Source organism: Oryctolagus cuniculus, chromosome 5 (assembly GCF_964237555.1).
Source record: "Oryctolagus cuniculus chromosome 5, mOryCun1.1, whole genome shotgun sequence".
NCBI classification, from domain to species: Eukaryota; Metazoa; Chordata; class Mammalia; order Lagomorpha; family Leporidae; genus Oryctolagus; species Oryctolagus cuniculus.
In genome coordinates, this window is record NC_091436.1 from 96,501,322 (window position 1) to 96,516,281 (window position 14,960).

At 40.3% G+C, this 14,960-nt stretch overlaps 1 protein-coding gene across 5 annotated transcripts in view; it reads left to right on the forward strand.

Annotated features, from left to right (window-relative positions):
* IMPG1 (interphotoreceptor matrix proteoglycan 1) overlaps positions 1-11,351 on the forward strand; it is a 135,783-nt gene extending 124,432 nt beyond the window's left edge. For all 5 annotated transcript variants that reach the window (XM_070073862.1, XM_070073863.1, XM_070073860.1 and 2 more), the window contains 3 exons: positions 2,974-3,169; positions 9,050-9,122; positions 10,860-11,351. In XM_070073862.1, coding sequence (XP_069929963.1) covers positions 2,974-3,169; positions 9,050-9,122; positions 10,860-10,937 — 347 coding nt within the window. In that variant the 3' untranslated portion in view covers positions 10,938-11,351. The remainder of the gene's footprint in view (positions 1-2,973; positions 3,170-9,049; positions 9,123-10,859) is intronic.
* The last annotated feature ends 3,609 nt before the right edge of the window (positions 11,352-14,960 follow it).

The window sequence follows — 14,960 nt, forward strand, 5'->3', positions numbered from 1 at the left end:
CCCGCGCCCCGACCGGGACTAGAACCTGGTGTGCCGGCGCCGCAAGGCAGAGGATTAGCCTATTGAGCCGCGCCACGGCGCCGGCCTACCTGTTACATTTATTTCACACAGCAATTTGTCTTTCTTGTTTGTACATATTAACGGGAAAGCTGATGTCTCAATGCACACAATTTAATGATCAGTGCATTCATTGATAATTAACATATCCATCATCTTAAACATGTACCATTTCTTTGTGATGAGAGCCTTCAAAATCCTCCCTTCTAGCTATTTTGAAATATACAATGCACTATTGTTAACTACCATCACCCTACCATGCAATTTAACACATAGAACTTACTCTTCCTAAAAGCAACTTTGTGTTGGTTCACTGACCTCTCCCTAGCCTTTGGTAACCACTAATCTGCTCTCAAGTACTGTGAGATCAACTTTTTAAGATTCCACACGTGAGTGAGATCATGCAGTATTTCTTTTCCCGTCTGGCTTATTTCACTTAACATAATGTCCTCAGGGTTTTTTTCTCTTTTTGTGGCTGAATAGTACTCCATTGTGTGTACTTATCACTTTTTTTAATCCATTCATCCATTTATGGACCCTTGGGTTGTTTTTGTATCTTGACTGTTGTGAATAGCATTGCAGCAAGCATGGGAGTACCGATGTCTCTGACATACTGATTTCATTTTCTTTGGATATATGCCATTATAATAACGGGATTGGGAAATCATCCAGTAGTTCTACTTTTAAGCATTCTGAGGAATCTCCTTACCGTTTCTCATCATGGCTGTACTAATTTACATTCCCACCAACAGTCACACAATTTTTTTTAACAAACAACTTATTTAGCCACTGAACTTGCTTTTAGTATAGAATTTATCAAATCCTGCTGACCTAGAGTTCTGCAAATATTCGCACTTGGGAAATACCAGACCAGATGATCTCTGAAGTCATGCTGATGTGAAAAATTCAATTCTATTCACATATCCTCTAAAGTACACATCTGATCATACCCTTTCTTTGTTCAAAAATTCCTATGACTCCCACCTGTGAAGTCCATTTCCTTAGCACAACATTCAGGGTCTGGCTTTACCATACTTCTCCAAGCCTAGCTCCCTTGCTATGCACCCGCAAGTTATCTGCTCCCTCCCAACCAGGTCTCTCCTGTTCTGTCTCCACCTTTCTATCATTTTCCCACCTTTGTGCCCCTGCTCATGCTGCTGTCTCCAGCTGAAATGCATTTCCTAGTCTTTGCATGTCCAAATGCAGCATTTTAATACTGAAATGCCATCTCTGATGATCTTGTCTCTAATTTACAGTTCTTACATTTGACTATGTATTGGGCTTCTTGCATAGTTATCAGCATACATCACTTACTTCCCCTAGACTTATTGGAAAAATCATCTTATGCATGGTTGTTTGCTCCCTAGTGCCTTACACCTTATAGGTACTTATAAAAAGAATAATCAGAAGGGCCAAGGACTGATACAATTGAACTGGAAACTCTTCCAGGGCAGCAACAACAGTAGGTTGATGACCAGAGGCCTGTTCAAGTTCTATCGACAGCACCTGGGGACTCTGGCCATGCACTCTTCGGCTGACAGCTTAGCGTGCTCAGCTCTGAAAAGACAAGAAAGAGCTGATAGGGCCACTGACCTCTTGAAGTTAAATATTCTGAGAGTCTTTTGATTTATAGTTCACTTTCCAAAGAACCTGAGACAGCCCTACAGGATTAAGATTAGAGTAAAATAGAATAATTGCTGACAAGGAAGAAGAATGTCTGTTTAAATGTTAATAGGGAGTAAATGATTAATCCAGAAGAATGAATCTCTAATATTAGGGCCTTGATGATCAGCAAGAAACTAGAAGTTTTTTAAATTGTAAAATCATCCTGAGTTCTCAAAAATGTCAATCATTTTTGTGGACTATTTTTTTTAAAGATTTTATTTATTTGAGAGGTAGAGCTACAGGCAGTAAGAAGGAGAAACAGAGAGAGAAGTCTTCCTTCTGCTGGCTCACTCCCCAAATGGCCACAACAGCTGGAGCTGCACCAATCTGAAGGCAGGAGCCAGGAGCTTCCTCTGGGTCTCCCATGCGGGTGCAGGGTCCCAAGCACTTGAGCCATCTTCCACTGCTTTCCCAGGCCATAGCAGAGAGCTGGATTGGAAGAGGAGCAGCCGGGATTAGAACCAGCGCCCATATGGGATGCTGGCGCTGCAGGCAGAAGATTAACCTACTGCACCACACTGCCAGGCCCTGTGGACTATTTTCTAAATATGTACTTTTAAAAAAAAAAAAAACCCAAACACTAATGGGGAGGGCATTTGGTGCAGTGGTTAACATGCCACTTGAAATGCCACATCCCAAATTTAAGTGTCTGTTCTGAGTCCTGGTTCCACCTTTGATTCCAAGTTCCTGCTAACACCCATGCTGGGAGGCAGCAGGTGATGTTCAAGCACTTGGGTCTCTCTCACCCATATGGAACACCTGATGGAGGTCCTGGGGAGTTATGGTGCAGTCACAACTGTTGTATACATTTAAGGAGTGAACCAGTAGGTGAGAGCTCTGTCTACGCTCCTCTCAAATTTTCTAAAACAAAAAGATGAAATGATATGAACCGGAAGCATCATCGTCACTTGGGGCCTGTTTGGAAATATAAATTCCTGGTCCCAATCTCAGACCTCCTGCCTTGGAATCCAGAGGGTAGGGCTTAGAAATCTATCTTGCCAGGGGCTAAAGCACACTAAGGTTTGTATATAATTGTATTTGGAGCTAACTCTGTTATCAATTTTGTCTATAAAACTCATTTCTCAAAGATACATGGTGTGATTCTCTTCTCACACCAGTCTGCTCCCACGACTGTGTAGCCCACTCCAAGAGGGCGTATTGGCAAGTTAGATCGAGTCTGCTTTCGCACTGCTGCCTGTGCCATGGCCTAGCCATCCATGCACTCATTCAAATCTGCTCCATCTCTTACAGCTGATCAAGCAGATCCCTGCAAGTTCCTGGCCTGCGGTGAATTTGCTCAATGTGTGAAGAATGAGTGGACCGAGGAAGCAGAGTGTCGCTGTAACCCAAGGCATGCAAGCCAGGGAGACCTGGCTCACAGGGACTCGGGCCTCTGTGCCCATGGACAGGACTGTGGGGTCATCCAGGGAAAAGGAGTTCCGTGCAGGTGAGTCAAGTACACCAACTTCACAGACCCAAGAATTCGTTACTAATATTTCTGAGAGTCCTGTCATTAGAATACATTAATTTGTTCCTTTAAACCTGTGGTTCTCAAACATCAGTGAGCAGGGTCACCCAGAGGAGGATTTATTGAAATACACTTTGCTGGGCCCTACTCTGCTTTGTTTCTGATTCAGTAGCTGTGGGTGGGGCTCAAGGGAGGCTGATGCGGCTGCTCTAGGACAACTCTACGAGAACCCTGCTCCAGGCTTTTTGGCAATGCTCCTTGAAGACCAAAAGAGGAGGCAGAAAGAGCCCATGTCAGCATTGAGACCTGGTTTACACCTTACTGGGCACATGTGCATGCATCTGTGTGGGAGTATATACAAGTTGGGTTTTCCCATTTGCGATGATAATGGCTTTTGTATAAGAAAGCTAGAAAATTAAGATTTTTAAATCCTGGTATAATTCGTCATATTAACTGTTACAATCTTGATGCCCAGTGTGTTTATGTAATTGACTTGTTAGAGTTTTCTAAAGCAAAATGGGCCCAGACTGACTTGTTTTGTAGTCAGATTTTACTTAGGACCTTTCCTCGTGTCATTAAATATTTTCCACAGCATCATTTTTAACGATCACACACTATTCCACCCTCTAGATGTGTTATGATACATTCAGTCCATCATTTTCAGACAGGGAAATCAAGAGAAGTTCGTCAGAAGAGGCGGCCAGACATAATAGGCTTCTTATTCATGAACTAGACTGCGGGATGTAGGTGGTTTAAGAACCAACAGGGAGCACAAAAGTTTCCAATTCTTCCTGTGATACGCAAATTAGGTCTGCGTAGTGGACTCTGGCCTCAGTGAGCTTCTGCATGCGGCTGTGATGGGGCCAGCTCAGGAAATGCTGCCAGCCTTCCCTGGGCATGACCTTCTAGTCACACAGCCGCCTCCCTCCCTGAACATTTCCTCACTGGTTATCCCCTCTGTACCACATCCTTATTAGAGAACCCCAATTTTTCACTTTCCTCTGGCCCATTCTGGTGGCCGTAGACCCTAATTTCCCACCAGGGGGACTTGATGCTATCTACTTCCATACCTGATCCCTAACCTCCTCCTGGGTGAATCAGGCCCTGTTCTGTTAAAGTATTAACACTTTAAAGACAATCATCCAATAGTGGTTAAGAAGCAATGTTCATGTTCTAGAGTTGATTTGTGATTGAAATTCCAACTTAGAAATGCACTGATCAAGTGGCCTCAGACAAATTACTTCTCAAACTTTTATTAATTCCTTGAATAATGAGACTGAGAAAGCTCATCTGTTGAGCTACTGCAAGGGATATCTGATGTTTATAAAATTTTTATAACAAGCATAAAGCACAGAATGTCTACTCAGGGTAGGGGGCTGAGTAGTAAGGGTGCTGCTGCTGTCGGTGTTCTCACAACTAAAACTACAATAGGATTCCATATGGAACCTGACATTCTAAAGTTCCTCTGGAAATGAATATGTACAATAGAAATTCTGAAGCATAATGATAGTGGAGTTGCTGTTCCAGAGAGCAAAACATACGAAAAATAATATTTAGAACATTAAGATAGGCATAAACAGATAAATAAGAATAACCTTCACACAAGACTTTATGTATTAGGGAATTTATATTAACAGGCATTTCAAATCAATAGGGAAAATATGAAGTAGTTGATTATTACAGTACAATCAGCCTTTCATTTAGAAAATTAAATTAGCTCCTTACCACAGAAAATCAATTCTACATCAAAGACCCAAATCTAAAGTCAGAACTATTAAAGTAGGAGAAAAATAATTTTAAAAATATTTCTGTAACCTTGGAACTCATAAAGGCAACCCTAAACCCAGAGGGTATCAAGAAAAGGACTTCCATAAAATTTACAGCTACACAATGATGTGGAAGAAAAATATCTATAATGATGAAAAATGAACATACACGATATTAAGAACTCCTACATATCAATAAGACATTCTATTTAAAATTAGTAAAGAATGCAGAGGTGCAATTCATAGAAGAAAGCCAAATGACCAATAAAATGTTGAAGATGCTCAATCTCACTGTAATCAGGGAAATCCAAAAATGAGATATCACTTGTTGTTCATGATTTTGGCCAAAGGTTGATAATAGCCAGTGTGAATGACATGGAGCTAAATTAATTCTCTCAAACACCGCTGATGAATGTATACATTGAAAAAGCCCTTTTTCAAGAGAAATTTGTCAGTATAAACTTTTTGATTAAAGTGCTCTATTGTTAGACAATCATTCCTGCAAAAATAGCTGTACTTGTGCACCAGGATACACACGAAAATATGATCACAGCATCCTTGCTTTGAACTGTGATACAATCGTACAGCCCACTGAGAGGGAGATAAGCTAGAGTGTTGTGCAGTGCACCGCATGAACACAGCAGCTGAAAGCAATGATATATTTGTACTGGAGTGATCACAGGAAATCAAGGCATATTAGGTTAGAAAGCCTATTGCAATAACAGACCCTGTGTATGTAATAAATTGATAACAAAATCAAATACTTATAAGTATGTTAAATTCAACCATATGGTATTGCTATTTTATCTGTCACAAATCAAATATTGGTGACTTTGTATTGTCCAATCCAATATGTAATAAATGCAGAGCCAAAAGGTGGAATGATAGGTACATGTGCCTATCATTCCAGTTAACAGAAAGGAAGAGAATGGGGAACACTTCTTTTAATCATATGCTCATGTGTCACTTGTATGATTTCAGAGAACATAGTGATGGGAGAAAAAGCCAGTGAGCAAGGTTGGGAAAAGAAGGTGGTTAAGGAGAAGAGGGGTTGCATGCGGCTCTTAGGAACAGTAATGTGTCCTGTGGTAGTTTAATCAGCTCTGCCAGCTGTTTCAGATGTGCAATTTGTATTTTAGGTATGTCTCTTCCTCGAGTAAGCAAAATCACTTTAGCTCTAGGTTGTCCCAAGTGAGGTCAATAAAGCAAGGCATCAGGTGATGTGGGAGTGGACAGCACCCACCGAGGCATGTGCTGCTCTACTCCACTCTCCTGTGCCCATCGGGGGACGGGGTAGGGGGACAAATCTGCACTTGAGGTATTCCAAAACACAACAATGTTGAAGCTTCCTAGACTAGGATATTTTTGAGTACCATGTGAGTTGCTAGGTGGTAGACAGGAAGGGAGAGAGAATGAAAATGAGGAAGATACTTCACTTCTCAAGGAGAAGAAATGCCCATACTGCCCCAATTCTACCCTTCCCAACTCCCCTTTTCAATCATGTTTTGTCCTGATGGCTGCATCTTGAGGACAAACACCTGTTGCCCCATGAGCTGTCCCAGACTCTCACCATATTGTGTCATGGGTCCCTGCAGGAATCCTGTGACCTGCTGCCCTCCCTCCCATCAGTCCTTCCAGTTCCTCACAAGATGTCACCACTTACATGACTCTGACATTTACTCAGATGTGGATCACCTGACAAATTAAAACTTGATCAGCCATAAATCACACTGGTTAAAATATAAGAGGCTTTAAAGTTAGACCCAAGTGCAGGGTAAGAGTTCCAGTTCTAAGTGTGACACTGAGCCACACCCCGATACACACACATACACACACACACACACACACACCCTTTAAGCTTCAAATTTCTCATCTATGTAACGTGGATAGCAGAAATGAATTCAGGGGTTTAGGTAAGGAATAGATTAAATGCCCCTTCATGTAAACTAGCCAGCTACTAGCATCACAGGGGCTGTTTGTATCAACAAAGACAGTCCTGTGAGGAAAAACAGATTCCCTGCCTGGCGACAGCACTGTATGAAGAACTGCACACTGCTGCATTTTTGTTATTCTACCTGAAAGTGAAGACAGGAAAATGATATTGAGAGCAAGTGCCTTACTGAGACGATGAGGCCACTGACACACAAAGAGCAATTCCAATTGACTCAGCTATTTATCATTCTGCTGCAAAGTCATTGTCACTCACTACACTTTCACCTTTATTTTTCCTTCTACTCTTTTCCTCCATTCAATATTTATGACTACATGACATACATTTTTCAGTTCCCTCAATTTTAAATTTTGTATACATAGTCTGTGGTACCAAGAACTTGGCAAATGTCTCCAAAGAAAAAAAGTTTCATTTCCGAAGATCCTTTTTCTGGTTTAATGAGTTTGACTTTTATTAATCACAATTATAAATACACAGAAAACGCAAATCTAAATGTAACAGTAAATTATATACGACTTTTCCACTTCAGGTCTAAAAGCTTTCACTTTAGTCTTTCAATAGGCCAACAGTGTTCTGCGACATTACTAATAATAATGAAAACTGTTTCCAAATACAGGGGCCACATTCAGTAAATGACACAAAGTGATATTCAAGAAGAGTTTTTGTTAATACAGAAATGCATGTTACAACCCGAGCAAGATCACAGGTGGTAGTTGTGAAAGTAAAAAAGAGGTTCGTTTTTTCTCCCTCTAGATAGCTGTCGTACTAACATTTCCCCACTAAAAAGAAATACCTAAGACAAGCTACTTCGGAAGGAAGGAAGTTTGTTTTGGCTCATGGTTTTGGAGGTTGAGTCCAAGATCAGATGGACAGCACTGATTCAGCCGTCTGAAATCCGGAAGATGTCAGTGGTGGGAGACTCATGGAGGAAGGATCGCATGACAAGCCAGGAAGCAGAGTGAGCCAACAGAAAGGCCTGACTCAGACTCACAGAATCAACCTTTTATGAGAGCTACCTAACAAGCACCTTCCACCAGGCCCACCTCCTCAGCACCCTAATCGAATCACGTCTCTGGGGATTAAATGTCTCCAGGAGTAGGGGAATCCAATCATGGGAAACCATAGCAGCTGTTGGTAGTCCCTGTTGAGCCCTTCCTCCATTGGATAGTAGGAAGACAGGGGAGGAAGGGTTGGAGTTTACTTTAGTCCTATGCCGCTTTAAAACATCATCTGATTCATAATTTGAGTAACCACTTTAGGAAACTCAGTTCTCTTGGAACAGTGAGATGTGGCTTTCCTAGTCTCACCAGGCAGGCTCTTTGGAAAGTTTCTAGGCCCACATTCCTTTCACCTGTGATCTCTTAGATCCAATCCCAGCCATCTGCCAGTTTCTTGATGTTGCCAGAGCCTCCGTGTCTCCCAGTCAAAGCAAGTGGAAACCAAAATTCTGTATTAGATGGTGGGAGGGAGAACCAGAAACTTGTTACTCAAGATCCTTAAATTACACCTGGCTCCCTTCTCCTCTGCCTTCTTCCCATCGAGCACTGGGACTGGGATAGGTTTCTTTCCCTTTCCTTCCCCTGAAATTATAAGGCCCAGAGTGCTGAGAGAAATAACGCACTTTAGTGATACTGGTGTGTATTTAACAAGGTATGCCCTAAATGTTATACCTGTTTTAGGATCTGAAGAGGAAAAACAGAGTGCAAAATGTGTATATACTACCAACAGAAAGTATGTACTTCTTTGGTACATAAGAAGTCTGGAATTATATACATCAAATTTAAAAATACACCAGAATTTTTAATTTTATGTAAATGTGCTATTACAGAATTGTCAGTGACCCCAACTCAGAAGTTGACTTAAAATAATTCCCTTTTTTGCAAGACAAACTTAGCCCTCATCTTTCTCATGAGCTTCTTTCAATGCTTCTGAGAGCACTGCCCACCAGAAAGCCAGCTGAATGGCAACATCTGGTGAGGATACAAACAGCATCCTTGCTCCAATGCTAACAAAAGACACCTGCAAAAATGCGCTATCCATTTTCACTTGCTACAATTTTAACAATAAAGCAGTAAAGAGCTGTAGTTGTTAACACTGAGATGCCCAGGAAACAGGATGTCATGTTTTTGTCTTCTTTTGTAGATTTCCAGTTCACTCTAAAAATGAAGCCTATGAAACTAGAGTTAAAAAGTTCCAACATCAGCAAAATAACAAGGTAAAAGTCACACTTTCTTTGATACGCTGGTTTTTAATCACTGAAATTGAATTTTTAAGGAAGTTAGAAACAGTTCTATATCTGACTCTTGTTTTAAATAGCAGTAACTAAAATACTTTCCCTTTATTTGTCAAGTGTTTTAACTTCAGTGCTTTCAGGTGGAGGGGTGGTATCGGTGGTAAGGAGATGTCTTGGTGCAAGGATGGAAACAGCAGGCTTCAGTTACGTGAAATGCATAGATAAAGTGGTAAGAGAAATATATTTAATATTCAAAGCCTGGCATCGAAAAAATTTTTAAAACTTCCTTTATTTAAAATAATTATCAGCTAAGGCAAAATTATGTCAAATGAAATATAAGCAGCATGATTTGTGAACAATGAGTAACTGCAAAAATTCCTAAAATTTCCACCTTAGATAAATGTTCTTTCCAGTGTCCATAATGTCTCTTTTACAAAATACTCTTACCATCTTATCAGTTAACTTTACTAAAATACTTTTATTCTAGAAAAGAAAATAACTTATCTACAGCAAGTCTATAGTCTCCATAGAGATTTTTTAACCTTAAGAGAAAATCCTTAGGTAATTCGTAGCCTAAAATACCTGTTTTCAAAAAATTATACTTACTCTTTGATCCTAACAATAGGTGATAATCAGCCACTCTCACTCTACTTAATATCTGCAGTGCTAGATGAAAACACTTGGAAGCTTGCACTTGAGAAAGTTGTCACAGTGAATATACAATCAAATAGAACACTAAGGAAGTCACATTAAACGTCACAATTTTATGAATCCAAGTGCACAGTGAGAATAATGTATACCATTTTAATTTTTGAAGCCATGAAAACTGGATAATCAGAAAAAGTTCAGATTAGAGACATAAAATGACAATAGGACAGAGGATATGAATATTGACAAAACATCCAGGATGAAGCATATACCAACTAATTTCTGATGTACTAAGTAGAGCTAAGGACCACATTTCAAATGAAGAAGTTTTGCAGTGGAACAGGGGATAAAGGATGGTTGGATAATGGTACCAAAACACAAAAGTAGCAAGTTCTAGTGTTTCATAGCACAGTGGGACTTTAGTTCACAATACTGAACTCAGCATTGGGTTAGAGGAGCTTATAGACTCCAAACACTAAAATAAGGAAATTAGGCTAGTTGCTTAGTCTGACTGGTTCATGCTGTGTCTATATGTTAAAATATTGTACTATACCCCATAAAATGTAAATTATTGGATGTTAATCAATAGACATTTTAAATAACTTTTAAAAAAACAAGTTTTATGGTGAATAAAAGGAAGTCATAACTTTACAGTGGGAAGTAAACTTGGAGAACTACATCTTATCTCAAGGCAGGAAGTAAGTATCAATGCTGATTATTCAAGGGTACATGGATTGCTGCTGACAGAGATCCAGAAGACACATTTCATTTCCATGAAGAAGGGTCAGTAATAAACTGATGATGTCCGCTGTGGCTGAAAGGGAATACAGTGGCTTCCATTTACAGACTGTCTGCCACTTCTGTTCCAAGAGATGATTTCACCTGAGAATCTAAATAAGTTTAAGAACAGATGGGACACAATCCTAGAAGGTTATAAAGTTAAGCATATTTGGAGGACGTGTCCCATTTTTTGAAGATACTTCAAATGGCAAGCATAACCTCAAGGGTAATAACAGGGTGAACCACTGATTTGACCTTGGGTAGAATGTCTTAATTTTATTTGTCTTCCAGGTAACCAGGAAAAGAAATTCTGAATTACCTACTGTAGAAAATGAAGAATTTAATCAACCAGAATGGGAAAGAAATTAAGAACTGAAACCACAGATATTATCATTCAGGCCATCTCAAGAGAGATCATTTGCTTTCTCAAAGAAAACTATAACCATTCTGTCAACATTTTGAAAACAGAGGCAGACATATTCATTGCTCATCAGAATCTAGGCATGTTGTCAACATTAAAGACCAGAACACACCATATTTCAAGCACAGAAGAGTCATGTACTTTTAATAAGTTCTGAAGAAAACAGCCATCAAAATTCAAAGTAGAACCAGTGAAATATATTTTGACTATTCTTGGAATAATAGTTGAAGTGATAGCAAATAGATTTGCTTGAGGTATCCTTAACATAGTACTCTTAGATCATTTGCAACAAGCGCAACTTACTGCTTGGGAGACTGAACAATGTGTCAGGAAGCAAACTCTATATATGTTAGAATATGCTATAAAAGATTACTACTTACACAAGGAGACACAAGTCTCTCTAAATGAATGAATTATAGTATATAAGCACTGTGGTAAGTATACATATGATCCATACTACTATGCCGATAAAAAAGTAGGTATATGTGTGTTTACACACACACTCCCACACACACTGTACTCATCCTTCAGTTGTTTTAGACATACTAGTTGTATATATGCAACTAATGCTTAGTACAGTAGGTTGGCAGGTTGCCAATAATTTAATTGTTCTTTAAACAAATTAGGAATTAAAGTTCAGAAACACATATATACCATGGAAAATCTTTTGTTACTATACAAAGCTATTTTAGAGGCAGACACTATACTAGGGGGCAGAGGGAGAAAGTTTGAGGTGGTACTGGGTGACACAACCAAGTTTTGTTTTCCACCTCAGATGAACAGTGTCTCCTTATAACCTCATTAAATGCTTTCTCACACTAACTTTGGTGTGCGTGTTCCTATATTGGTATCAACATAATCCAATTCAGTCAGTTTTTAATGTGCTATTTAATGAAAAATGAATCCCTCTGATTCTTTTCCACATGTCCTGCTATCAAATATATTTGCTGTAAAATCTGAATTTCAGTAAAATGATAAGCACTATATTCATATACTTATAATGAAATAGGTAAGTTTTACTAGTTTTGGACCTTCTTTATGGATTCAATGAATGATTTTAAGCATGAAGATTTTAATGCTGTCAAAAGACAACAGCATACAATGATAGCAACATTTAAAACAAGCTTCAAAAGTCAAAATAACATCATATTTTCTAATAATGGAGATGATCTTCAGGGAAGGGAAGGAGTACAGTCCTTAAAAATGTACATCTGGGCCGGCGCCGCGGCTCACTAGGCTAATCCTCCGCCTTGCGGCTCCGGCACACTGGGTTCTAGTCCCGGTCAGGGCGCCGGATTCTGTCCCAGTTGCCCTCTTCCAGGCCAGCTCTCTGCTGTGGCCAGGGAGTACAGTGGAGGATGGCCCAAGTGCTTGGGCCCTGCACCCCATGGGAGACCAGGAGAAGTACCTGGCTCCTGCCATCGGATCAGCGCGGTGCGCCGGCCACAGCACGCCGGCCGCGGTGGCCATTGGAGGGTAAACCAACGGCAAAGGAAGACCTTTCTCTCTGTCTCTCTCTCTGTCCACTCTGCCTGTCAAAAAAAAAAAAAAATGCACATCTGTTCTTTTCTACCCCATTCTACCCCAAACCTCCCCAAAAGTGATTAACTATAATATGGGTTTCAGGGTGACACATTCCAATTCACAGAGCAAAGGATGGTGTCATTTCCCCTGGAATTTGCCAGAAGCAAACTAAATTATTAGAAGCATTACAAGCTGAGCAAAAGCATATGAAAAAATCCCACCAAGAAAGAAAATGCCTACCATTACCACTCCCCCAAAGTGGGCCTCCCACTCCCTATATTTCAGCTGTGCTCTAATGTAGGAAATATCATTCTTGATGGGGAAAGAGAAGTGCATACTCTATATTCTGCAAAGGCATCTCACTCATTGCAACATCCATCTTTTGGATTGGACTTTTCCATCAGCAAGACAAGAGCTGGTGAGGAAGCTGGCCAGGGTCTCCCCCCACTCCCAGAATACCCACCAGAATCATCGTAGGTTCCAGCATGGGACAGGAAGGAGGCTCTCCAGACCACCTGTATCCGAAGCCTTAGGGAGGACTCTTTGCATCCCCAGACCCTTTGTCTTTTCACAGACAAGGGAGGGCCTGGGCAAAGGCAGTTCATTTGCTCTTATCTAAACAAAATGGGAAGTAATGACACATACACAGTCTTGCCTGTTTCTAGATGAAGTCACACAGGAGTTTGGAACCTTCAGGAAGTTTCAATCCCCTATAGATCCTTGCCTCTTCTTACAGCTACACAGACTACTCCAACTTTGTCCATCTGATACATTGGCAACTTTGCTTATGGCACCCCATAACTATATTAACAGCTCACCATGCAAAATGGAGTTCCACACTTAAAGCATTTATTATTTGTATTTCTAGTACATCAATATTTTAGGACAGTATTAGATATACACTTTTCAAGAAATGAGGGCATAAAACTAACTACAACTACAGATGACTTTTCACAATTGAAAATAAAATGGCCAATTAATAAACATTGAAGTCTGAAGGTGAAATCTACATGGATCCAAATTAGAATATCCTCCTTTTGAATGTGCATTAATTTTCCTGATTATCTCCTTAAGAATTTCTGAGACAACCAAACTTACTTCATATATATGGGGTCTTCAAAAGCATTATGGTAAACTGTATATATGAAATATATGAAATTTGTTCCCTTTACATAAATATAAAAAAAGTTCATGGAACATGCACGTCATGAAAAGCTATGCAAGAATTTAAGGTTTTTCTAACAAAATAAGTTTACCTTTCAATTCAGTTTTCCATGAAATTTCTGAAGTACCCACATACTAGGTTAAGTGATGGAGGAATATATTGATTTGAATCCAATTTAACTGTAGTCATAGGTGTGGTCTTGCTGTAAGAAGGCTCTGGCTGGGAAAGGATCAACACTTTACTTTTCCATGAGGCTTCTATGGCAGTGCCACCCCCGAATATTACGCATTTACATTTACCAACCACGTTGATCCTGATGTTGGTTTTTTTTTAAAAGATGTATTTGAAAGGCAGAACATGGAGGAGAGGCAATTAGGGAGGAGGGGAGATGTGGGGGGAGGAGAGAGAGAGAAAGAGTGATTGATTGTGTCTGCTGGTTCACTCCCCAAATGGCCACAATAGCCAGAGCTGGGGCAGGCCAAAGCCAGGAGCCAGGAACTCCCATCTGCATCTCTCAACTGGGTGCCAGGGGCCCAAGCACTTGGGCCATCATCTGCTGCCTTTCCAATTACATTAGCAAGGAACTGGATCAGAAGTGGAGGGGTCAGGACTCAAACCAGCACTCCAATATGGAATGATAGCATGGCAAGTGGTGGCTTAACCTACTGCACCATAATGCCAGCACCTTGATGCTAGCTTTAATGACCACAGATTTGCTCTTATGTTACATACAATTCATTCTAAAACTTAGCAAAGATCTAGGAGTGTGCTGCGTAGCCTAAAAACTTACCAGTGTCTCCCATCTTGGTGTAGATTCCTAGGGCTTCATTCCCTTTTCTTCTTTTCCTTTCCACCACCGCTCTTCTCTTTGTCACAACTGCTGCCCCCAACTTGTCCCTATTCCCATTGTCAGACAGTCTCTGCCATCTCCTCCCCCTTACCAGTGTATCTTCTGGGAGAAATCAAACTCTCAATGCCTGTTATTAAGGGAAATGATGAATAGAGAAAACCTGTCACACCTACTGAAGATGCAGAGTGGCACAGGGGTAAATTTTCCTAAATCCTCGGGCAGCTACTAAAAATGTCTGCTTGTTTTGACTTTGTTTGATACATATGCTTAAAGCAAAGCCACACATCTTTGCTGCAGTCTAGAACCAAATTACTTGACCTCTCTGGATTTATGTTGTCTCTTCCATAAAAGGAACGAGATCTATCACGAACATCACAGGAATTGTTCCATTCAATAAACATTTATTCAGCTGTTTCAAGTCCTCTCAGGTCC